The sequence below is a fragment of the Paecilomyces variotii genome (assembly GCF_004022145.1).
Source record: "Paecilomyces variotii strain CBS 101075 chromosome Unknown C8Q69scaffold_13, whole genome shotgun sequence".
NCBI classification, from domain to species: Eukaryota; Fungi; Ascomycota; class Eurotiomycetes; order Eurotiales; family Thermoascaceae; genus Paecilomyces; species Paecilomyces variotii.
Window position 1 is genome coordinate 627,277 of NW_021167152.1, and position 24,539 is coordinate 651,815.

The following is a 24,539-nucleotide window of genomic DNA, read 5'->3' on the forward strand; positions in this document are numbered from 1 at the left end:
AGAATTATCGTCGAATTCGAAAATGTCGTTGCTTCTATGCCATACATGCATGCAGTCTTGAGAAATTTATGATAGAAAGGCTTCTCCAACGAATCCATCCTGTCGTATGCGGTTGTTAACTACGCATATGGGTAATTGTCTAGGCGAATGTTGAAATATGCTAAGGGCTTTTGAAAAAAAGACATAAAGGAGGTCTAGTTGTAACAGTATTCTAGTATTGCCCATCAACATACACATGGTAGCACAGTAAGGTGGTTTCCTTGGAATATAAATACACTTGTGACTACGCCAGACGAAGATAGCATCTTGTTCTATCTTAAATCTGACGTACCTTGTGACTTAACGATTTATTGGAAGTTGCGGGGGTGCTATGTTGCTGGTAAGAATCCCAACAGCATCTACGCTATCTACTTTGGCAAAGCTAGTTGCGCAGGGTATGTATTCGTAAAATCTCCTGAACCCGATACAAGCAATACAAGGCAAAGCAAGCATAACGACCCGTGATTGGGAAACAATTTATGATGGTGTGTAGTTGGTGTTTGTAGAAGCGGGAATTAGAAGGGGTCAAGGCGAAATGCGTAGAACGCCGATGAGATGTGAGATTCGTGGACTATCCATCACCCGGGATATCAGAGACCTCTCCATCGAGGCACGGCATATCAACCGGGGGCTGCATAGTCACATAGCAATAACGGCATGATTTCGAGGTCATAAAATCGAGATGGAGTCGTTTAGCGGCTGAAAAAAAAAAGTCAGTCTAAATTATCCATGGTGACATGTGGCTAAACAGGAAGCTCTTACTCCTCAGCCCACTCGTTCTCGCGACGAATCTGGTCCTCCTCCTCGGGAGTGAAGTCATTCTGGATGTTGAAGGTCTTGCGAATCTCTTCGGGGGACTTGCCCTTGATCATATTGGCAACTGTCTTGCAGCCGACGTCGAGAAGAGCTTTGATATCGAGGTAGTTGGCAGCCTGCACTCAAGTCAGCTTTCCCTACGACCCAGACAGAGTGCCACATCGTTCGAAACATACCAGGATGATCTCGAAAAGCATCTCCTGGTCAACCTGCATGAACTTCTGGTCCCACTCATCGATATCCGTCGTCTTGCGGCGGGAGTCGTCCTCGTCACCGGTGCTGGGAGGGTCGTTCTTGTGGTGAGTACACCATTCGATGACCTTCTTCAGGACAGACTCGTTGACCTATGCGATCTGTCTCAGTATGTTTCTCTTCGACGGATGGACCTGCGATAGGTCACTGACATTGGGAATAGGAATAGCCTCGCCAGAATCACCCAGATCCTCCAGCATGTTTTTGATCAGAATGGACCGCTCCGCAACTTCGCGCTCTGTTCACATCCAAGTCAGCATCAATTAACCTAGATCAACCAGCGACTTCGCAACAAGTCTGAAGTCGAGAACCACTTGTTGAAACCCACCGATGGTGATATCGACGCCATCAGAGCTGGTCAAAGTGATCATGTTGGAACCAGTAGCAGTGGCCATTTTGAAAAGAAATGCTGTTTCTGCAGCACGGTCGGGTGACAATAAATTTTCTGTCTCGGTTTCTGTTTGCTCGATATGTCAACCCTGTCTCCAAGTACTCTACTCTGCATTCAGCTGCCCCAGTAGATGGAGGGCGGGGTTGAGCTAGCTTACCTAGATGCTTCGCAGCGTGACGATTCGTGACGGTGTGGAAGTGAACCGAAGATGGAGGTTAGAGCAGAATTTCTACCTGACAGCGGAGAACAAAGGCGTCAAGTGTTGTCGGAGATGCCTAGAGTCTAGCAGTGACAAGAAGGCGGTGATTGTTCAGTGACGGAGAATACTGAACTGCCGACCAGAGCCTTTGAACTGTCTGGGGACTGCGCCCCCGCCCGGCGGCCCAGGGAAGCCGGTGGTTGGCAGCAGGCCACCGCCTGCCTAGAAGCGCCAGGAGCCTCATTCTTGGTAAAGACACTGAGCAGTGATGGAATAACAATAATAATAATAATTCTTCTCACAGTCGTCTCTGGGATGGCAGTCTTTTGACAAAGGAACAAAGGAACAAAGGAGCAAAGGAACTAGGGTACCTGCGCGCCTACTAGGAGTAATAGTTAATAGTTATGGTTACTAATTAAAGTCCTGACCAAGAAACTGTAACATGTCTTTGACCACACTCTTATTATTGTCCCTTATACTGGCATAAATATTGCTTTTGCTGATCGTTTCTTGGCTAGATGCATATAAGATAAAGAAAGGGGCGCATCAGTGTCATGGATTGCCTCGCACGACCGGCTTATATGGTCAATGATTGCTCCAGGTTGCTTATCCATGTAAATACTGCGTACAATTGGTTGAGTTGTTGGTTGTTTGTTCAAGGGGAAAAGGACAGCAGACTGAGAGATCGACAGGATGAACAGTCCTCCATATCGGTGCTCCAGGGCATATCCATCTTAAATTCCCCTCTGAATGACTGTTGACTCGCTAGTACGACTATAAGCAAATCTAGATAGAACTTTGCGAGATTAATCATTATTATAGCCGCTTAAAACGGACAACTAGCGCCCTGCTCGCGACGTCATGCCTCTTGGACGCGTCCGATACGAAATTAATGCCGAATCAGGCAGTTCACCAACTCCCTCCTCCACCAGGCCCGGGCCGCCGCTCAGTCTCCCTGCACTCCTTTCTTAACGGACTTTTCAAACTTATCCCTGTGACCCCCAAGCAATGTTCAGAACGTATAACCGTTGACCTCCTCTCTGCAACACACAGCATGCGCCCCTGGAGCTTTGCCAACGCTGCCATCTTCGTCTGAGCAATGTGGAGACGCATCTACTTGCTCCTCCTGCTGGTTCGTGTCTACTTCGCCCTTTCGCCGAGCTATCTGCACCCTGATGAGAATTTCCAAGGTCCAGAGGTGTTCGCAGGTATGTCGCCGTTCGAGTTCACTCCCAGAATCGGATGCGCACCACCTCCGCCCGACTCCCTGCCCCGAAAGCCACAAAACAAATACTGGCGACCGCCTTTCTTTGGCCGCAGTGGTCCAATATGCGACTGGCAACTAATCCCACTCGATAGGGCGAATCTACTCGTATCCAGCAGAGTTGACATGGGAGTTCACATCTGCGCATCCGATCCGCAGCGTCTTTCCGCTATGGATCGTCTACGGCTTGCCGATGAGCGTTCTCAAGTGGTTTTACAACGAGGCCGGCAATGAGGGACCCCCTCCAGAGCTCGTATACTATGTCTTGCGTGGAGTGATGTTCGTTTTGAGCTTTGTTCTCGAGGACTGGGCCATCTACGAGCTGGTCTCCTCGCCGCGCCATCGCCTCCAGACGTTGGCTCTGGTCGCATCATCTTATGTCACCTGGACATATCAGACGCACACCTTCTCCAACTCATTAGAGACGCTCTCGGTGGCCTGGGGTCTGGTGCTAATAAAAAGGATCGTGGAAAACAAGGTTTGATTATGCGCACTGATTTGATGGTCATATGCTAACCTGGACGCCAACAGAACCACTCGGGCTTCTTCTCCTGTGTCGTTCTCTCCTTCGTTGCGGTCGTTGGTGTCTTTAATCGAATAACTTTTCCTGCCTTTCTCTTGATACCCGGGTTACAATTGCTGCCCCATTTTGTTCGAAAGTGCGTTTGTCCCGGCAAAAGTGGTTTCCGTCTGTCGCTGACCTTTCGTATCACAGACCGTTCTCCATTATCTCTCTCGTAGTGTTCGGGGCTATCTTCACCGTGATAGCTATTCTTACCGACACCTTCTTCTACAATCCGCCCTCGATATCGACTCTTGACTCTCTTCGTTCTCTCGTTATAACTCCTCTGAACAATCTCCGTTACAACTCGAATTCCGCCAACCTAGCTACTCATGGCCTCCACCCTCATTATCAGCACTTCCTCGTGAATTTTCCAGAGCTTCTTGGTCCGGTATACATCATGATCTGCCTGGCACCCTTGACGCGGTCGTTAGTGTCTGTCCGCTTAAGGAACCGACGTGCTCTATCTGCCATATCTGCCACCATAATCTTATCGATCTTCCCACACCAGGAAGCTCGTTTCTTGGTTCCATGCATTCCTCTTCTCTTGACTTGCGTAAGACCACGCAAGTCAAAAATATTCTTGGTGGCATGGATCATCTTCAATGCTGCTCTAGGATTTCTGATGGGCATATACCACCAAGGAGGCATCGTGCCTGTTCAGCTTCAGATCCCATCTATTGTTTCAACAAACATACAAAGTTCGCCTGCACTTAAAGCGAATCTTGACACAGTCCCATCAGCGACCGTGCTATGGTGGAAAACATACTCGCCTCCGCGATGGTTACTCGGTGACAACAGCAGTCTTCCCTTCCGTCTGACCACTCGCGATCTGATGGGTATCTCCGGACCGGACATGGTTCAGGAGCTGGAAAGGATTGTTCCAAGCTGTCCGGCAGTCCGCAAGTCCGAATCAAAAGAGAGCACTCATGACGATCCCACTGACCAGGATTCTGTCTTCCTGGTTGCCCCTCGCTCAGCTACATTTCTAGACCAATACACTCAGCCATCTCCAACTGACCCTTCAGCCCTCCGTTTCCAGAACGTCTGGACGTACGAGAGACATCTCAATCTCGACGACCTCGATTTCGGTGACGACGGTGTCATCCCGACGCTGAAACGCGTCCTCGGCAGACGAGGTTTGAGTGTCTGGGCCGTGAAGAAAGCAGGCTGTTGATGATCACCAGCTCCGTTTCTTTCTTTCTTTTTTTTATTTCACTTTTTTTTTTCTTCTCCTTAATTTCATTTCCTCATTGATACCACGGGTGGTTAACGGAAGCGTTACGCTCCTTAACCAAGATTGGATGGGAAAAGGACGGCACGAGGACAGGGGACCTGGATTGGACTTAGGGGAAAACAGGTGGGAAGGCATTAGATACCGGCACGGGGAATTGGAATTGGAATTCGGATTTGCTGCATGCCTGTTAATATAGGCTTTTGAGAAGAAATCCTCTTCTTCTAACTTATAACTATCCCTCCATTTTCAGAATTAGACATCTAATCCATCATATCCTAACTTATTCGTCTGTTCGAAGACATAATTTATTTAATAGTCCATTACCCAATCACAGTAATAGAGATGTCCCAACTCTCCCTTGATTGGAATTATACTACTAGATAGATACTTAGGGAGAGCGTTATATCAACGGGCCTAAAACGAGATTGAGTCTGAGACTTACCCCGGCGGCAACAACCGTGTGACGGAAATGGTCATCAGATCTGCGCGCTTGACCACATCCTAGCTCCACTTCTTTCTAGACCTGCCCTACTATCTAACTGTACCAGCTATGTTAGCTAGCTATTCGCCTTTCGAATCGATTATCAATCCTAGATGAAGAGCTACTGATTATGGGTCTACGAAATGCGACTGGCTAGGTAGTTGATGGCTGGACTGAAATAGAGCTCAGCAGATTAACTGCAGATATGAGCTCTCAGTAGATTACATGCTGCTAGTTTTATTTCTGTTCTTCTCTTAGAACCATGGTGGTAGAAGTTGAATGATTTCATGATATGCTCATTTTGGCCGTCACCTTAAGTACATAATCAGGAGACTGGAATGTCTCCACTAGGAGATCTCGACACCAGAGAGGTTGTGTGGACAGATGGGGAAAATACCGGGCGGACATTGCATTTTGTTCGGGGGATCTGAGAGAGCAAGTTGGAAGATAGGGGAGAAGCCAGCTAAGCGGTGTAGAACACGAACGTCGGCCCGGACATGGCTCCGAAACAGCGAACTGCATCGTGAAAGGGATGGCTTGCAACTAGACATAATTCATAGAGGACAGAGTTGCCTTAAAAGAGTATCACGGATGTAGGAAACTTGAGTGAGACGGGAAATGATGGTGGACAGATTACTGCTCATCTCCTTCGTCTGGCTGCTCAAAGAGAAAGTTTGCAGCAAGTTCCTCGTTCTTGTCACACGCGAAATAAGCCTGAATGACGGAGTCTCTGGGGAAGCCTAGTCGACAGAGCTAGAAAAGTGTTAGCTAGAGAAAGAAATTTACACTGAGACAAAATATAACAATACGTACTCTTTCAATAGCATCTCTCTCCTCCTCCGTAACAGTGATTGCCTGAGTACCGGGAGGAAGCATAGACTCGTCGTCCAGATCTTCACTCAACAACTGGAGGAACTGCTCCTGGTTCTGTCCGATCAGTTGTGCGAGCTGAGGGTTACCAGCTCCGACTTGCTGCAGGATTGGCTCGAGCATATGAGGTTGCTGCTGCACTAGCTGACGCAGCTGCTGGAAGTGCGGGTTGTTTCGGAGGAAGTCAAGGTTAGCCAATGCCTCCCCTCCAGCAGCGCCAGCACCACCACGCGCTCCACGTCCCGCACCCTGTCCGGTTCCAGCTTGAGCGGCAGCTTCAAACAAGTTGACGGGCTCATCGCCGCCAGTGGCAGTGGCACCACCAGAGGGGGCAGCAGCGGGTTGCTCTGCCGGTGCCGCGGCAGCGGCTCGCTGTTCTTGTTGGATGTTGTCCGGAATGCCCTGAGCAACGTTAGATTGTGAAGGATCGGATCACAACATCGTCTCACTCACGTTCAGTAGATAGTCAACGGCGCGGTCGGGGTTGTAGAAAGCTGCTCTCATGGCCCTCTCAATCTCGGGTCTCGGGAATCCCATTGCTTCCATCTGAGAAATCACAGACTCGCCCTGAGCGCCCATGGCCAACGCGGACGGGTCGTTGAAGGGAGCTGCAGCCGTGGCAGCCGCACCGGCGGCGCCAGCAGGCGAGGGTGTTGCGGGAACTGGGGCTGGGGCCGCAGAGGTCGAAGGAGCAGGTGCTTGGGGAGCGGCAGGCGTCGAGGCAGCAGCTCTGGCTGGAGTTGAGGGCGCTTGAGAAGTTGAGGCAGCGGCAGAGGGTGCTGTCTTGGGCTGCGCGAAGAGATCTTTGTTAGATGACCTCCTGGAACAAGCAGTACAATCCACACATACCTTAGAAACCATGCACACTATGAACCCCTTCTCCTCGATGTTATACGACTCAATAGTGTTGGCATCTTGCAAGATCTTGCCTGCGGGATGAAGTCATACGAGTCAGTCACTGAAATGCAGAAACGATCTGGCCAAGATATCTCTGGCCAGCAGTAAGAGTCCCCAACAAATCAAGCACTTACCGGAGTAAATTAGCTTCTGCTGAGCAACATCCCATCCTTTCTCCTGCGCAATTTTCTCCTTCACCTGGCCAACCTGAAAAGTAGAGTTAGCCCCGCTCTCGGTCAATCCCAGTGCGCTGGTTGTAGAAACGATGAGGGACATACTGTCTCCGAAGGCTCAGCTTCGATGACGAATTTTTGCTGCTTCAGATCCTAGGGTCAAGATTGTCAGTTTTGGCGGTGCAGCTTTTGTGGTGGCAGGAAGCTGGCATACCTTGAAGGTGAGCTTCATCTTGCGCCACCGACGAGATGAACACGAAGAGAAGAGTATCAAACAGTACAGGCGCTTCCACGACCAGATGCAAGCAGGTAGAAGCCGAGTTGAGGTTCCGCAAAGCTGTGAGGATCAGTACGGGAAGAGGCAGAGGGAAGCAAAGTGAGCTTGAAGAGGATGGCGACTGGAGAAGACGATAATGATGAGGTTGGCCAGGCAGGCGGTCGCTGCCTTCCACTTTCGTAGCACCCCTCGCTAACATCGACCTAAACCCCATTCATTCATGCGCCACGGCCGCCGGAGATAACCAGTTCTATCCATCGGGTATCCAGCAGCTGTGCCACAACAGAGGCTTTACCATGAGGTTGCTATATATCTACTGGCCGGTAAGTATCAGCTGTCTCTTTTCTGCAACAGTGACAATGCTTAACTCTAGTATGGGATGATTTGCTATTATCTATCTTGGAATAGATCATCGGTCCCCAAGTTGCTGGATGATGTGAAATACAGCCCATGAAGGTTTATGAGCGATATCTCTACATAACCAGTCAAATACTACCCATCTACAGCTCAAAGCTGGATACGGAATCCATAACAACAGTATAATTATAATTAGTGGTCATTGCTCTATAACTTCACTCTGCATTGACCGACGTGCTTTCGATTAAAGTGACACTGCTATTACTTACTACACTGAAAAGTACCTTAAGAGCTTCCTTTGAAAAATAATAAGGCACATATTTAGGTAATTCTAGCCGCAGGAAAAGCATAGGTTCCTCTTCTCCAATCAAAAGAACAAAAATAGATGAGAGCGTCTGTAGTACCAATCAAAGCAAAGCGCAGATCAGAAGAACTGTCAGTTCTGGAATAATCTTTATCCAGAAGAGCCAGACACATAACAATAAGTACCTATAACTATTTTGCTCATTTCTCTGGCTCTATATATCATGGTATTCACCTCTACTTCCGCGTTCTGAACCTACCAGATTGCCTAGAAGATTATTCAGAGTGCATATGGCATCTGGTTACTCAACTCTTTTTCTAGGGCTTACTCACCTCTTATCACGTATTATTTTACTTCTGCTATAAGCAGAGCAAAGGAGCAACATATTAATTCGAGAAATAACACCTGGTGTATTATATTTCTTCTTGCTGTGCTCTCTTTAATAAACAAGGCACGACTTTCGTACTTCCTACCGCTGCATCAACACAATGCGAAGGTTTAGCCAAGAGAGCAGAGATGGTATCACATCGTGCCCTATATTAACTAACTGTGCTCGTATTGCTAGAGATCTGACGTGCAGTGGGTGGCTTATTCGCGACCAATGCGACCTCGAATCCAGCAGCCTGTAGCCGTTAGAACCCCTGGCAGCGTTGCATCGACAGTCCCTCTCATCCTCATTTCCTCTTAGTCCGATAGGAGGATTTTAGAATAAAGCAAAAAGTAATCGCCACGGGAGTCGATTGGATAGATGGCTTTAGTGAATTCTTTGGCTGATGTCGGTCGTAATCGAGTTGACCAGAACATGATGAAATATATATAGATTGCCTATTGCGCTTTGACTGATCGAAGCCTCTGATAGAAACCTCTTCTCAGTAACTCGTAATACCAGAAATGTATTGGAAATAGAATATTCTTATGGTATTTCTCCGTGTTATGTCGGAGGGTACAATCTCATCGAATGGTTCATGCAACATCTGATAGCAGTGGCCTTTCCGCAACTAAGAAACCTCGAGCACGATTGAATTAGGTATTCAAAGGATCGCGCAAATGCGCATATGTTTGTTACGATATCCTCAAACAAATACCCAGATGGGAAGGTCCATAAGTATAACCACCACCTCAGCTGTTGCGTCTTTCAAATATCAATGGATGACTACATTCTTCTTACGGATTTAAACAGGCCATTAGGGAGCCACGGTCTCGCATCCGGAAGATAATGATTATTAAGTCAAATTCTGCCACCCGGAAATTGAGGCCGAACCCTGCGTGGGAGGCTAAGCATTATTCCCAAAATCTATAGCACAAACAAAAACGGATATCACCTTGTCGCCTTTTAGACAAAGACACGCTTGCCCTATCCGATGATCTGCAGTATGACATATTCGCTCTTGATTGCTTGAGGTTCGTATCCAGTACTCGCGGGTTCTTTTCCTCAACGGCTGTCATATCCGACCCGTGCGGCTCCGCCACCATTCAATTGTGTATCTCAAGCCCTTGACTCTTGGTGAGGGTATCGCGTTGGGAAAGAACCTGCTTTTCAACCCTCGCTCTGCGGTCTCGAAATTGTAGCGGAAGATGGACCCGGAAGAGAAAAGCTAGCCTATAGTACTACTATAGACTATTAAGTCGGGCTGTGGACAGCGCGGAGAATACTATTGGCTTATCGGTGATCACTGAAGTATCGGGAACTCGGGTTCGTCTCCGGATCTTCTTAGGAGCAGCCGCTATCAACGAGATCGCGAGACGCGTCCAACACCATGCTGCCCTTCAGGCATCTAGCTGGTCAAGCATTCAGATCCTCGTGGCACGGAGCTACTGATTTCACTGGGGTCTGGTGGAGAATTTGTCGCCGGAACCAATGGCCGGGGGATGTGGTATGCTCGGCATATTCTACTCTACAGAGTCGACATGGGTGTACTTCTTTACCACAAGCCAGAGGTCAAGTTTCTGCTGGGGATGTGCTGATTATTGATGAGGAGATATTGGCAGGGTTCGTATGCGTGGAATAACTCCAAAACATTCCAGCAGATCTGTAGAAGGGTTCGATCCAAGAGGATTTCACTTCCATGGAAAAGAACGGCCCTTATCGAATAACCTCAACTCAGTTTCAGCCCATCTATTCTAGTAGGACGGCAATTCTCTTGTACGGGGGACGGCTCAGCCGTCAGTTCCCGTCGAGAGAACCGTGTATCAGCCGGTCTTTCCTAGTCTTCATCTCTATTTATTGTTCGCGCGAGCAAACGTTGACATGAACCCTGCATGGTAGGGAATATGGCATTCTTAGATAGGCATCCTGGACTTCCCGGGATCACCTTATAATTTCTATAGAGTTCTCTAATCTATATAATATATATAGAGCTCAAATCTATACCTACCGTTCGCCATCCCTTCGTTATATAGGCAGATAATAATATTCATCTTTATACGGCCCCGCTGCCTTGGGCTTCTACATTCTCTTACAGTTGCCCCTGCAGCCATACATTCGTTGTCAGTTACTGTGCTCAGAAAGTTCTTCTACTCTCTTTTAGTCTTATAATTCAATACCAACAGCTCGAAGCCGCTTGTTTACGGTTCACTCGACGCCGTATCGCCTCATTAATATCCATTGCCGACTTGCGAACTGTCTCTGAGCCTGATATCCTAATACCCGGCCTACGTTCTCAACTCGATATTGGCAATGAATGATTCTATATAGACCTAGCAGTCTGATTGAGGCATTGATTAGTCCTCGACCCTGGGGCGCGGGATAATCCTCGTTCCAAATATCTCTATAGATCATTCACTTGCTACGTTGATCCTCCACGCTTCTTAATACTTTTGCTTCAAGCAGCCATGACACGGGAGGCCGTAGTGCTTTATTCGTTCGTTTTCTTTGCCTTTGTATCGACTTTCACTGCGACTGTTTTGAATGGCGTCTTTGCGGCTTCTCTCAGGCGTCTATCAACACCACACTCTCTCGACTTCGCTTCTGTCGGGCTCAATACCATAAGCTGCGTTATTCTGCTGGCATGGACATCGTTAATTTTTGCGAGAGGAGACGTTTTACCGACAACTTTGAAGTCATCGGAAAAGGGGATATTATTTGCCATTGTATCATACCTCTTTGCCACGATAGAGGTCACTGGAGGGGCGGTAGCGTGGAGTGGCGTCCAATTCCTAAAGACATCGACCACGAAATTCCCCAGTCGAACGGAGTCGCTTCTCATCGCCTGGACTGTGATGTGGGCTATGTCTTCTTTCTTTCAAGGACTGGTTTGTGGCACGTTGATAGCGACCTTAATGCAGCATAGCAACCAAGACAATGGGCGGCGAGTGGTCGCCTCCCTGGAACGGCAAACGACTGCTTCGACGAGTGATATTCGACAAGATAGACCTTCTGCGCCAATACGCAGATATTCTCTTCGTGAGAAATTCAAGTCGAGCTCTGAGCGATTGAATTCAATTCGCTCTTCCATTACAGGGCTTATCACGCCTATGACCCCGCTGGGACGCTCCAACTCTAAACGCGTTCCCAAGCACACGTTTCCTGAGTCTGCTTCAGGAGACTATGACACTCGAGAGCGTGCTTTTGATAATTGGGACACCTCTAGTGTCAGTCGGGAAAATAAAGAGACGGCATTGCGGTCAAGCATGCTGTCCTCCAAGCCCCTACCTCAACTTCCTAATCGCAGTCGGCCACAAACAGCAAATACGCTCACAGGGTCGATACTGAGCAGTTCATCAACTACCTTGCCGCCGTCACCGCAAGGGCCACGCTGTGGGCTTCCTCGAGGAGTCTCTCGACCCCGGACAGTATCTTTGGAGAGCCATATACATCCACTTTTTCGTTCCGATAGCCCATCACCATCGCCAACACCTAGTCCAGGAACAGTCCTGACAGCTTCGCCTCTTGCAGGCCAGACCATCAACACACATACAGTGCGCAAGATAAGATCCAGCAGTATTCTTCAGAGTTCCCAGCCGCTTCCTAGTATCGACTCATCAGAGGACTTGAGCGAGACAGACCGTCGCCGCCCTCGACCAGCTCATCATAATTCTGTTTCCTCCATGCCTGAGTTCGTCTTGGCTGCTGGAATTCGACATAGCGCACTGGACTACGAGAAGCGGAAATACGCATCGAAGTATAATCCTCAACGATAGAAGCACGGGTCTTTTCATCTAGTCTGCAAAGGACGCCTGGTACAATCCCCTTTGCTGCAACATTCTATGTGCAGCAGTCTGTCATTTCCATAATGAAATTTTACGAATACGAAGTCAAGTACTTGGGTATATAGCGCCACGAGGGATGGTTATTGTTCATTCCCGCGGAAGGTCAGTTTGGATCCGAGGAACCCGATCTGCCTTCTGAAAGGGTTTGATAATCTCCTATAGGTCGTGAGGTATAATGTGTAGTGTACAGATGCCACTCTTTTGTTCACCCATAAATATCAACTTTCATTCATTGGCCTTGTTGTGCAGTAGGAATCATGGCCCCGTATCCTGTAGAGTATATTCATATTGCACTGTTCATTGTGGCTCACAAACTCGCTTTACGCATGGATACCATCCGAATCTCTTGAGAGTGAAAAAAGGATGAGTCGTGTAAATATTCAAATCAAGATGCTAAGCAGACTTTGCTCTTCCGAAAATTCGTACTATGGAAAGAGAGCTAGAAAGTCGGGTCCACGTGAACGGTCAGAAGAAATGTAACTAGATCTGCAGTGCACTTGCGGTCAACATTTAGTTAGTTGTCCTGGCACTACTTTTCCTTTACTCTGTTTTTACTTTAGCACTATGCAGTCTTCGCCGATGTTACGTGTTATAGTTGTTCCTCCTGGTTCCGGAGGACAGCTGATAATTCCCCAGAGAACCAGTACACAGAGTTGGTGAATTGTCGTGCTATAGAAATAGGACATGCTATGATACTTATTCCTGTATTATTATGTCTAATCTATGTGTTAAAAACCCATCGCTACGATAATCATTAATCTATTTTACGAAGGCAAGGTCTAATCATTATTACCTTTGCTCGCACCGAAAGCGGGAGAGCCGAGTGGGCCGGAGCCTGTTTGTGGAGCCATCTGGGAGAATAATTGACTAGTAGCTCTGGCACTAAGATTGCTTACAGGAACTTTGTCCGGCTCTCCGGGGGTGCAGGAATAATAATGATACTATGACTGTGGTAATTATTATTATTATTATTATCCTCCTCTATTTAGCAATCAGTGGTGACGGATTGTGTCCCGATTGCGCCATGTTATAGATGCGTTAGCGTCAAGTCTTTCTTTCGACTTTGATTTCTGCTTCCGTTCGATAGTATTGATTGATCTCCTTCAGATGGCCACGTTGTCTGTCTATAACAGTAGACGTTACAGGGTGTTTGGTAGCTGTACGTAAGAGTATATCAATATGTAATGTGAGATACATGGTATATCTTAGACTATCTGGCATTGATTGCGTGTCTTTTGGACATTATGATATCTTTCCATAAGCGCAGAGTCGGGATCTGTCTTGCCATTGAGGAAAAAAGACAGGATGGTGAAGATTACGGGGGACGTGGCGCCCTGGTAACGTCCTGTCACGGCGGCTAGGGTGAGCCAATCAGACGATGCAAAAGCCTACCAGTGTGGACGGATTCCGGCGCGGTACGGTATGGCGTACAGTTGGTACGGGCATCTCTCGGCGCCTTTCATGTCTTCTCGTCTGGCGTCCTGGGCAAATCTCTTGCAGGATAACAAGGCTGGAACACACTGTTCTATGCAAATCGCAACATCCTATTGCATAGGATTGAGCTCTTTTCATCGCAGAGCGTGCTGCTTACATCTTCTGGGGTACTCCTGTCCCTGAGCTGTAGTGGGTTTCCGCGCTGGCCTGAGCTTTCTGACTCGGGTGAGAAGAACTCTTACTACAACTATTCCTGGCCGTCCAGTGTTGCTGTGATCCAGCTTCAGTCCAACACTTCACCACGTCGTCCTTTGCATCGTCTTTTCTCTCTCTGTGAAAACTTCTTTTTCTCGTTTCAAGAGAAAGAGTCTCAATCAAAGCGCGACTCGAGTGGACGCTGTCCTTGAACTCGACTGCTTCCGTAGATTGTGTTCTACCGGCCTCTTTTTACACCCTCGTGTCTACTCTTACTACTGGTCTTTCTCCCTGTCTCGGACCGAACCTCAAGCTTTTCCTGGATCCGGTAGTGCGCGTTATTGATCTAACAGCAACCCACCCTTGCTTTGCCAACATCGTCTTTTGCCAGCAGCATGGTGTTCTTTTGCGTGGATCTCTAATCGTCGCTCCCGTCACGATCGATCAGCTTCTTCGCGGCCAGCATCGCTCTAATACGCTTCTCAAGCACTGGAGCGGATCTGCGACCTCTTTAGCCGCGACTTGCTTACGCCACACTAGTCCAAGTCGCTAGACATACTCTCTGATCGTGTCAGCTCCAGTGATCTAATACCTCTCATCGACCTAATTACGACTGAGAGCTCTACTGGTACTTTATCCTGAAGATCTCGCGAGAAAGCACATTCTCGTCGCGCCTCGTCACAACATCTTCCATCTTATTTGATCCATCTTCTCTCTCTACTTACTCTTGCCACGGCTTTCTAAATTTTACCTCTGCTTCGGCGATACTGCTTCTTTTCTTAGACGCATTGTTGCGACTAGAAACTAGCCTCTATCGCGACGGCTCTACTGGCAGGTCTAAAGGTAAGAAACTGTGTTCCTTTCTTTTTCTACTTTCTCATCGCGCATCGCTCTTGTTCCCATATTTCTCAATTCCTTGTTTCCCAGTCCCAGACGCTTCTGGTTCCCCAGCAGATCTCACCACCTGCATTTTCATTCCCATTCACATTAGCTAGACCTCGATCTCTGATGTGTTCCTACCCAAGTCTTGATTGGCTCTCCTGAAAGTGTTTCTTGTGGATCCGAGTGAGGCTGGTGTTTTCTTTGTCCCCCACTACTGACTTCCTACTTACTGTATCTAAATCCCTACAACCCTCTACTTCTCTGTCTTCAACTCTTCAACTCTTCCACGTCTTCCCTCTCCCAGAACCAACATCAAAATTTCTTCTACACTGCATCGTTTCTAAAGACTCTACAGAATACGCAAGGACTGCATCGTTTCAACGCTCAGGAAGTCAGCCATGGCTGGCGTGAAACGCAAATCAGAGGCTGCTCAAGAGCATGCCGTGGAGATTCGCAACAACGCTGCTACTGCTTCTGCTGAAGGTCCCGAGTCCACTTTCGGTAACTATTCATGACGATGGTCTTCATAGCTTCATGGCTAACATTCATCTTCAGATTCTACAATTGGCTCCACTCCTCGCAGCCGTGGTTCTAGAGCACGTGGCACGCGTGGTAATCGTGCTGCTCGCGGTGTTCGCGGAAACCGTGGACGCGGAGCTGCTGTTTCTGCTGAAGCTACTGCTGCTACTTCTCATGAACCCGAACCTGAAACTCCTCGTTCCAAGCGTACGAGACGGAGCATTGCTATGGAGGAAACTCCTCGTACTACCAGGCAGTCAGCAAGGTTGGGTTCCAAAGTGGTGACGAACTCTTCTTCTTCTATCCATCAACCAGACTTCCAAGATCATTCGAACGACCATCAGGCAGAGATGATCGCTCCCGAAGAACGAGAGGCCCTCCCTGGTCGTGAAACGCGGAACAAAGGTGCCGCGAAGTCTGCAGAGGCTAACAACACTTCTCATAACCATCACACTCGTGATTCCTTATCTCCTACTTCTGCGCCTCCTGCCAACACTGCTGAAAACGCCCAACATCATTCTTCTCCTGGTTCTTTTGTACCTGCGTCTGATGACGCTCTCGAGCACTCTACCAAGAATCGTCGGGCTTCCGATACTGGAGAACTATCTACTGCTGGCGCACGTGATCTCAAGAACACACCTACCACTGCATCCGGGTTGAGAAAGCGTAGGGCTGCGAAACTCGAAGATGAAGACGATGCCGATCCTTCTTACTCTCCTGACTCTAACAAGAAACCGAAAATGGAGGAAGACGAGACTGAACATGCGTTGCAGCAACAGCTACAGAACGGCGATGATGAGAGTCCTGCTTCACCCTCACTTGCACACGAAGAAAAGATTGAGTCGCGCGAGATCACAGAAGAAGTCGGCAACACTCCTGAAGATGATACTGCGCCGGCCAATAATCGAGGCCGAGGTCGTGGCCGCGGACGTGGACGTGGACGCGGCCGTGGTGGACGCGGCGGAGCAACTGGACGTGGAGGACGTGGTGGGAAGCGTGGAGGCGCTCGTGGACGTGGCCGTGGCCGTGGAGGACGCGGCGGACGAGGAGCGAGACGCGGCGATGGCAGTGACACTGAATACGACTTTCCTTCTCGTTCACCTTCTCCTAGCCCTGCTACACTGAAACTCCGGGAACGCCAGAAAGAACTCGACAAGGTGTTCAAGAAGGTGGCTGCTGCACAACGACTTGCCCTGTCCGTCCTGGCAACGCAATCTCACAAGCGCCTGGCTCGCGACAAAAACGCTCACTTGCAAGTCAAGGAGCACGAAGAGGTCCAACGGGACCTGAAGAAGCGGTTGGAGCAACGGAAAGCAATCCTCCGCCGCAGCTACGAGCTGAAGGTGGAAGAGGCAGAGATCCTCTTCGCCGCGAACAAGGAGCGCCTCGAACGGCAATTTAGAGTGAGTTGATCTCCTTTTCCTTTCCCTTCTTTCCATCTTTAGATTATTGCTAATTCTCACGACAACAGGCTTCGGCTCTACATATTCAAGAAGAACACCTGCTGGCCGCGCAAGGCGAATATATGGCCTTTATCGAAGGCTACCGGCAGGCGGAGGACGACGACCACACGGAAACCAACGACTCGGAGTCTGAACCTGAGCGCGGCTTCGCTCCCCCCGCGGGAAAGAAGTTCAAGCGAGGGTACAACTCCTCCTTCGTAAGGGACCCCGCTGGGGCCGCTGCGTACGAGCGGGCCAGCTACGGCTGGGACGACTTCGTTCAGCGGGCGAAGTTGGGAGGGGACATTAGTCCCCAGATGAAGGAGATCAACCAGGAGACCCCGGGCCCCCACGGCGCCGATATCTTGTCCCTGTTGATCCGGGCCAGCGAGGCAGTCAACAACCAGCCTCAACAACCAGAGGCAATGCCGGCTGCCATGTTCGCCCTGGCGGACGCCGCGACCGCTGAGCTGCACCGAGCTCAGCAGGAACAACAAGCCAAGTCGGCGCGTCCGTCGGCCCATCGAGCCATTCTGCCACAGCCAACTCCGCAGATGGCTCATGGGCCGACGGATCCGCGCTCGTTCCTCTTCGCGGCTCCCCAGCGGCAGCAACAGCAACAGCAACAGCAGCAGCAGCAGCAGCAGCAACGGCGCCTCCTGCCCGCTGGCCAGATTCCGCCGATCAACGAGCAACTCGGGCTCCCAGACCCGTTCGTTGCTCCCGGCGGAGCTCCCCAACTTCCCCCTCCGAAGGGGTCGAATTTCCAGCGTCCGCTGCCGGGGTACCTCCCTGGGCCCCCTCTCTACTACCCTCCGCCGCCGCCTCCGCCGCCTGGCCCAGCGGCCCCGGGTCACCGGCCCCCTTACTAAGGGGGTAACGGGACCCGTGGTGGTTTGTTGTGTGGTGTGGTATGATGTGGTTGTCTTGCCTTGTCTGTTTTGTTTTGTTCTGTTTTGTTTCTGTCCTGTCCCTTTCTTTTGATTCCCCATCCTGTCCCACTCTCCCCGAGTCCGGGACAGGACTCGTGTTTCCTGTGTCTTGTTTGTTTTGTTTTGTTTCCGTTTCTTGTTGGTTGTGCTCTTTGGCGGGAAAGGGGGCGTTGTCCGCTGTACCATAGCTGGGCTCGTGCTGATGGTGGTTTTGTTCCTTCGAGATCTTTTACGTCTTGTTCTGATCTTCTTTTTACTGCGGCGGTTCTCCTGGTCTTTCCTGCCCTGTACCATACAATCAAAGGGGGGCGATGGTTCGGTTGCATGTCTATCTGTCTCTGTGTTTCTTTTCTCCTGTCTTTCTGTCGTCCTGCTTGTTCCTTTCTCTCTACATGTGTCTACATGGGCATCACTGTATCAACAGAACGTGTGTATATTATCGTCAAGCCGTGCTAGCGGTAATTGGGCACAGGCATGCATCAGAGCATTTCGAATATTCTACCTTGGAATCTGACGGAGATGTGCTGTAGCTGGCTAACTTAGTATTTAGTCATAGTTAGTTAGTCTACTCCAGAGGGAGTTAACTAACTACCTACCTGTATGTACCAAGACTCCATCTGTGGCAATATTAATGCAGACTTGAATTTCTCATTCTGGATCACGATGACTCTTACTTCTGACTCAGATCCGGTCTAGCGTCCCCCACCCGAACGAAGAAAAGAAACAAAGCGGGGACAAAAGCAAAAAAATCGGGAGAATTAAATTAATACCAGATATTCTTAGTGATATATATCCAGAAGACTTCTTCTTGTGAGAGACAGCCCGTGTTTGCTGCTGAGATACTTAATACTCAAACGGCACTTTTTTTTTCTTTTTTCTTTTTTCGGGACGAATCGAATCGGTCGCTTCCCGACGTCACTGCCCCTCTTTGACGAACCTCTGTGAAAGAACTTCATATCTTTTTCTTACGTTCTTATTCATCTCCCCTCGGGCCTTCGACGATCTTGTTCATCTCTCCTTCTTTTCCCCTATAATAATTCCGTCGTTTATCGAAACTCGAGCCCAGGACGAATAGCAATCATGGCTGTGCGTGCGCAATTCGAGAATTCCAACGAGTACGGTACACCCCGCGAGTTCTATATCGTGACCTTCGTTTATGCTGCGCTACTTTTCAAAATGGGATTATATATATATATGGAGTATGTGACTGACGGGATTTTGCAGGGTCGGTGTCTTTGCGACTCTCACCAACTCATACGCCCTCGTGGCCATCGGTGCGTCGGAGAACTTTTACAGGTACTTATTGAGCCAATCCGCCTTTTTTTTGGGGGTCCCTTCAGTGACTATTCGTCCTGAGAGACTTTTACTTGGGGGTCAAAATATACTGAGATTTTTTCTTTCGTACATAGTGTTTTCGAGGCCGAACTCCAGGATGTCATTCCTATCTGCCATGCCACCATCGCCGGTACCCGCATTGTCGGTCGGTTAACTGCTGGGTAGGTCCTTCTATATTACATTGCTCGTTTCCTGAAGATAGGAGGAATAGCTGGAATCGAAAGACTGACGGAATACCCGCGATGCAGAAACCGCAAAGGTCTTCTCGTCCCAACCTCCACCACAGACCAGGAACTGCAGCATCTGCGAAATTCACTACCAGATTCAGTCAAAATACAACGGATAGAAGAGCGTCTATCAGCGCTCGGGAACGTCATTTGCTGCAACGATCACGTCGCGCTCGTGCATCCTGATCTGGAGAGGGAGACGGAGGAAATGTGAGTGTTTTTTTTTTCCCCCTCTCGAAGTTCATCTCCAGAAAAGAGATTCGGACTGACATTCTCCGCTACTAGTATTGCCGATGTACTTGGTGTCGAAGTTTTCCGTCAGACTATCGCCGACAACGTCCTGACGGGTTCATACATGGCCCTTTCAAACCAGGGTGGTATCGTCCATCCCAAGACCTCCATTCGTGACCAAGACGAGCTCTCTTCGCTTCTGCAGGTTCCCCTCGTTGCTGGTAGTGTCAACCGCGGAAGCCCCGTTGTCGGTGCCGGTATGGTGGTGAACGACTGGCTGGCTGTTACTGGACTCGATACGACTGCCACTGAGCTGAGCGTCGTCGAAAGTGTCTTCCGCCTGGGTGAGATGGAGGCGAAGGGTCTGGGCATGGGCAATGTCAACAAGGAAAGTCTGGTTGAGAGTTTCTACTAAAAAAAGAAAGCAAGGGAACCCTTCTGGATTCCAATGTACTCAACTCTCCTTTGGGCGTAGCGGATCTCGTTTCTCGCATGCCAGATCGGATGATGATGACGATGACGATGAATGTTCTAAAAAGACGGCTCGGGAACTTCAGTGGCTGAGGATGAGAATGAGCCCCGCAATAGCTTGGATTGTGACGGAAGCTCAAGCTGAGAAAGAAACACGGCCAGGAGAAAGTCTGGGAGTTGAAATGGCTGTGCTCATAACACTCCATCCACTTTGTGTGTGTGCATCATGCCAGACCACCACCTTCTCGCCGTGGCCTACACCAGTGCATGTTGTGCTCCCCTCCTAACCTACTATCCATCATCTTTCATATCTGGGAGAAAGAGGGAGGATCTTTCCTTCAACAGATATCCTGTTCCAAAACCCGTTGTCATCTACTTACTTACTGGCTCTGAACCACCGCATCTATGCATATTAGAACTATTTCCGGCATGCTATGTGCTATATTATATAGATTACATCCGGTTGAATATCTAATACTTGGGAGCCTTGACATTCTCTCTCTCTCTCTCTCTCTCTCTCTTTCTTACACTCTATGAGAATAGTAGTTATTACTAGTATTATGCGTAAATGCTGCAAAGTGAAGTGCACATATGTATAAAATAAAATCAACACTGCTTTTTGTTTTATTTTCCTTCCCTCCCTTATCTCTCTCTCTCTCTCTACTTCATTTTTGGTTCAAGATTACAAGAGCGTTAATACATCTCGGGAAGAAAAAAGGAAAAGAAAAGAAAAGAACAAAAAGCAAAATAAAAACCCCAAGCACAGTTCCACCTACGTAAAAGAGATAGATGGGAGGAGCCGGGGAGGGGTATAGCGGAATTTGATCCTTTCTTTCTTCCTTTTTAAGACATATAATGTGAAGAAGGAAGGGAGGAAGGAAAAAAGACCATCAGCCGTCCCCTGTTAGATTCAGCTAATGGAGAGAAAGAGAGAGGAAAGAAAACAGAAAAGGAAAAAAAAAGAGAAAAGAAAACTTGCGCCGCCTGGGTATGATGATGATGATGATAATGATCCGGCACTGAAACTGTTTAGTGCTGTAGATGGATGATAATACATGAGTGGTTTTTCCCCAAGAATATGGTCTAATCACATTCTAGAAAGACATGGTGTTCGCGAGGTAATTATGGGATAGGCCAGGATGGATGAGAGGGTATAAGGAGGAGGAGATTTAGAATCGGAGAAAATATAGTGGATGGCGTAGATGGAAGTCATCTTCAAGGCACTGGCCGAGGGAAACTGGCTAATGCTATACCTTTCCCTCGATGCTCATTTGTGAAGGCTTGAGTTCGTCTTTTCGGTCGGGTGGGAAATCACCCGAAGCTATATGATCCAAGACCATCTTGCCATTTGATGTATCGTTATGCCCACCCATCTGATGATCTTCGTCACGATTCTCGTCGACGGTGGCTTCTTCGGGAGGAGGCGGCGGCGGCGGCGGAGGTGTTTGCGATCTCGGCCTCTTAATGGGAGAGTGTTCGCCGTCTCCAGCTTTATCATCGTGGTTGCCATCACGCTTTCTCTTGAGACTGCCGCCTTCCTGTTCAGCTTCGTCTTCGGGATCTCCTGGCGGTGGTGGAGGTGCTGGAGGTGTCGATGTCTGACTTCCCCCTTCGCGTTTAGGGTCGTCCCCTTCATTATCGGACATCTTGAAGTCCTCATCATCACTTCCATCCTCCTTGGCCGCTGCAGAGTCTGCCTCCGCTTTGGTCTCACTGCCCGTCGGAGTCTCCCCTTTCTCCTGAGCCTCCTTGGCCTTCCTCTCGGCTCTCTTCTTCTCATATTCGCGGTGTTTTACAACAGCCTTATCGAAGTACTCCTTGCAAAACTTTTTCACCTGTTTCTGCTTCTTTTCACTGATCTGATTTGGATCTTCAACGCGATTGTTCTTGAAATCCGAGTTAACAAGTTTCTTTGCTAGCTGCAGCGCAGATGTTAGTGTTAATTCTTATGTCTCTTGGTTTGCTTTGATCGGCTCACCTCTTTCGCATAGCGCTTAAGTTCCTCCTTCGGAAGCTTGTGCTTGAACTTGTCCATCACATATTTGACATGAGGGAAGAGCTAGAGAGAGATCAGTCTATAGTCTTAAATAGAGCAAAAGTGATGTACTCACTGTATTTTCGTAAAGCCTCTTCTGCTTTTCCTCACTATAAGTCCTCCATTTCTCCTTGCTATCCTTCTTCTCTGACGATGGCTTGGCTCCCTGGGGTGTTGCGGGTGTCGCAGTCTTCTCTTTCGGTGTGTGCTCCTTGGCATTCATAATACCGTCAATGATATCTTGTAGTGCCTTATCCTTCGATTCCGGTTTAGGAGGCGGAGGGGGCTGCGGTGCGGGCACGGTTGGCCTTGTCCAGGTAGTGTCGCCTCGAGCAGAGTAATAGTACGTCCTGCCATTCGATTCAGCTGCAAACCAGCCTGGAGGTAGGGGATTGAATTGGCGCCGGAAGGGCCTGGGGCGATGTCCATGGCCGCCACGTCCCTGTGCAGCAGGGCCACGAGGAGCTTCGATAGACCGCGATCTTGACCGTGAGCGCGACTTGGATCTCTTTCGCTCGTCATGAGTTGACTCACGACGTGCGAACTGATTCACGGCTGAAGCTGGTGCATTCGCGGTCGGGTCTCTCTTCATCCGCGGAATCCGGTAGCCCACTTCAAGCGTCGCCCAAACGGATAGAAGGGCAGCAGCTTTCTTCTCCACGCGCTCATCACCACAGTGAGTCAACGGTTGTACCGTAGATTCGATCTTGGAGTCGATGATTTTATTGCGAGTGAGCCGAGGGAACTTGTCCAGGATATCCAGGATCTGAAGCACGACATTATGATCATCCTTCCATGTGCTTAGTTGCGAATTGAGGATCTGATATCCGTGCATCTTCACCACGCGATTGCGCACACGCTCGTCTTCACCACGCTGGATACGGCCAAGCAGCTTCACGGCGATCCATTTCTCCTTGCACTGCATCAAGGCTGCCATGACCTTGGTGACCCCGTCCTCGTCCAACGACTTAGGCTGCACGCTGTCGACATATTCCTCGTCATCCTCACCGGTCTTCTTCTTGCGCGGCTTCTTCGCAACAGCGGTGTCCCAACCATCTGCATCTTCAATTCCAAGGGCTTCGATAGTCGCGTTTGACAGCTTGGTAGCACGCTCTGTCTGCGTCTTGCCGCCAATAAATCCTGTACAATTCGGCTCGCCACAATAGCATGGTTGCGGATCCGCTCCATAACGATCGACGTTGTAGTTGAAGACCAACTCTTCGCCTTCTTTAATGTGCCGCTCGGCAAAGATGCCCATACGGAGCTTTTCGCCCACCACCCATTTGTCCACGTAACAGTTGGGATTGCAAGAGTGATTGCAGAAACGGCCCAGATTGCCTCTCTTTGTCGCATCGACAAACTCACCCTTGCTCAGAGACATGAAATAGAAATGCTTGATGCCTTCCTCATCATATTGGCGCATGCGACGTCGGAACTGAGCCTCATTGATCACCTCGCCCACGTACTCGAAGATAAACTGATGGGGCCGCATGTCAGTTTCGGCGCGGAGTCCAAATCCCTTCTTGTCCGTCTTGATGACAGCCACTTTCGCGTACTCTTTGCGCTGGAATCGCTGATTTTGGCAGTCCGATCCACAGCCACAATCTCCAACACACTCCATCTTCGTGGCGCGGTTAATACAATCGGAGTCTTCTCCACATGCATGATTTTTACCGGCCACAGGGTCTAAATATACGGTTCTGTCAGAAATAGAAAATACACCAAAAACCAGATCAGGACAAGTCAATACAAATGTAGAAGCGGTATGCAAAATGATAGTCGGGCCGCAGAAGGGATTGGGGAAAATTTCAATGATGGACATGGGGGGTTATGAAGCTTACCCCACTCCTCAGCACAATCGCAATCCATCGCGTGTTCCGTGTATCCCATATATTTGTTAGCATAGGTACACTCTTCCATCATCTGGAAGGTAGCTTGAGCCTCTGCGGTACTATCTGGCAAATGATTGAGTAGCTGAGGCGGTCGCGAAAATTTCTGTGAGGCACTGCGAGACAGCTTGGGAGGCTGGCCGGGCTCCATCTTGACCGTGATGTCGCCGCCCACCTTCTCCTCGACCTCGCTGTCATCGCCATCTTTCTTGACAGGAGAACGCGGGGCGCTTCTTGGCTTTACAGAGGACGAAGATACTCCGTTCGTGGCCGCCGTAGCAGCGGGTTTGGAGCCCGCAGGTGACTCCGAGCCCTTGCTCGCGGACTCATCTCGGGAGCCTCCATTAACGTCGGGGCTATCAGCGGAATCTTCCAGCTTGATGTCTGTTACGGCCGCCGCTACGGATTCTGGCTTGACGTCCGTATGGTCATGGGAGGACATGACGAAACGGACGACGCGTTAGAACCAATGCTCAGCACACGGAGCGGGGGTTGGATCGATTTGCTTGAAGAAGAGGTTGACGAGCAAGTAAGGTTGACGAAGGACGTCGCGGTTGGCGCCAAGAAAACTGAGGGATAGCGAAGGGCGAAAAAGGGATCGTCAGCCTCGCCGGCACGC

The 24,539-nt window shown here is 49.3% G+C and overlaps 7 protein-coding genes across 7 annotated transcripts; 4 read left to right on the plus strand and 3 right to left on the minus strand.

The window, feature by feature from the left end:
- Positions 1–797: 797 nt before the first annotated feature.
- On the minus strand, positions 798–1,346 carry C8Q69DRAFT_407697 (E3 ubiquitin ligase complex SCF subunit sconC; the record flags this gene model as incomplete). Its single annotated transcript, XM_028628162.1, has 3 exons — positions 798–971; positions 1,032–1,199; positions 1,260–1,346. Coding segments are annotated over 3 exons (429 nt in total), but the record flags the coding sequence as incomplete, so codon positions are not given.
- Positions 1,347–2,518: 1,172 nt separating this feature from the next.
- On the plus strand, positions 2,519–5,043 carry C8Q69DRAFT_479376 (Alg9-like mannosyltransferase family-domain-containing protein). Its single transcript, XM_028631435.1, has 4 exons — positions 2,519–2,905; positions 3,057–3,439; positions 3,493–3,620; positions 3,677–5,043. The coding sequence occupies exons 1-4, from the start codon at positions 2,797–2,799 to the stop codon at positions 4,698–4,700; spliced, it is 1,644 nt and encodes a 547-aa protein (XP_028482122.1). The 5' UTR covers positions 2,519–2,796; the 3' UTR covers positions 4,701–5,043.
- An 813-nt stretch (positions 5,044–5,856) lies between these two features.
- C8Q69DRAFT_99480 (putative UV excision repair protein) lies at positions 5,857–7,616 on the minus strand. Its single transcript, XM_028634262.1, has 7 exons — positions 7,396–7,616; positions 7,287–7,334; positions 7,143–7,215; positions 6,961–7,040; positions 6,565–6,900; positions 6,055–6,513; positions 5,857–5,994 (listed from the first exon to the last, which is right to left on the minus strand). Exons 1-7 carry the CDS (start codon positions 7,411–7,413, stop codon positions 5,875–5,877), a joined length of 1,134 nt encoding a protein of 377 aa, XP_028482123.1. The 5' UTR covers positions 7,414–7,616; the 3' UTR covers positions 5,857–5,874.
- A 2,840-nt stretch (positions 7,617–10,456) lies between these two features.
- C8Q69DRAFT_99509 (hypothetical protein) lies at positions 10,457–12,381 on the plus strand. Its single transcript, XM_028634263.1, has one exon. The coding sequence runs from the start codon at positions 10,952–10,954 to the stop codon at positions 12,257–12,259; it is 1,308 nt and encodes a 435-aa protein (XP_028482124.1). The 5' UTR covers positions 10,457–10,951; the 3' UTR covers positions 12,260–12,381.
- A 2,856-nt stretch (positions 12,382–15,237) lies between these two features.
- On the plus strand, positions 15,238–17,672 carry C8Q69DRAFT_510106 (hypothetical protein; the record flags this gene model as incomplete). The annotated part of the gene is made up of 3 exons (XM_028633157.1): positions 15,238–15,340; positions 15,395–16,761; positions 16,830–17,672. The coding sequence occupies 3 exons, from the start codon at positions 15,238–15,240 to the stop codon at positions 17,670–17,672; spliced, it is 2,313 nt and encodes a 770-aa protein (XP_028482125.1).
- A 735-nt stretch (positions 17,673–18,407) lies between these two features.
- Positions 18,408–20,081, plus strand: C8Q69DRAFT_99516 (putative translation initiation factor eIF-6). The gene is made up of 5 exons (XM_028634264.1): positions 18,408–18,847; positions 18,957–19,028; positions 19,142–19,228; positions 19,316–19,504; positions 19,580–20,081. Exons 1-5 carry the CDS (start codon positions 18,813–18,815, stop codon positions 19,938–19,940), a joined length of 744 nt encoding a protein of 247 aa, XP_028482126.1. The 5' UTR covers positions 18,408–18,812; the 3' UTR covers positions 19,941–20,081.
- Positions 20,082–21,243: 1,162 nt separating this feature from the next.
- On the minus strand, positions 21,244–24,362 carry C8Q69DRAFT_407930 (hypothetical protein; the record flags this gene model as incomplete). The annotated part of the gene is made up of 4 exons (XM_028628174.1): positions 21,244–21,915; positions 21,975–22,055; positions 22,108–23,717; positions 23,852–24,362. The coding sequence occupies 4 exons, from the start codon at positions 24,360–24,362 to the stop codon at positions 21,244–21,246; spliced, it is 2,874 nt and encodes a 957-aa protein (XP_028482127.1).
- Between the last annotated feature and the right edge of the window lie 177 nt (positions 24,363–24,539).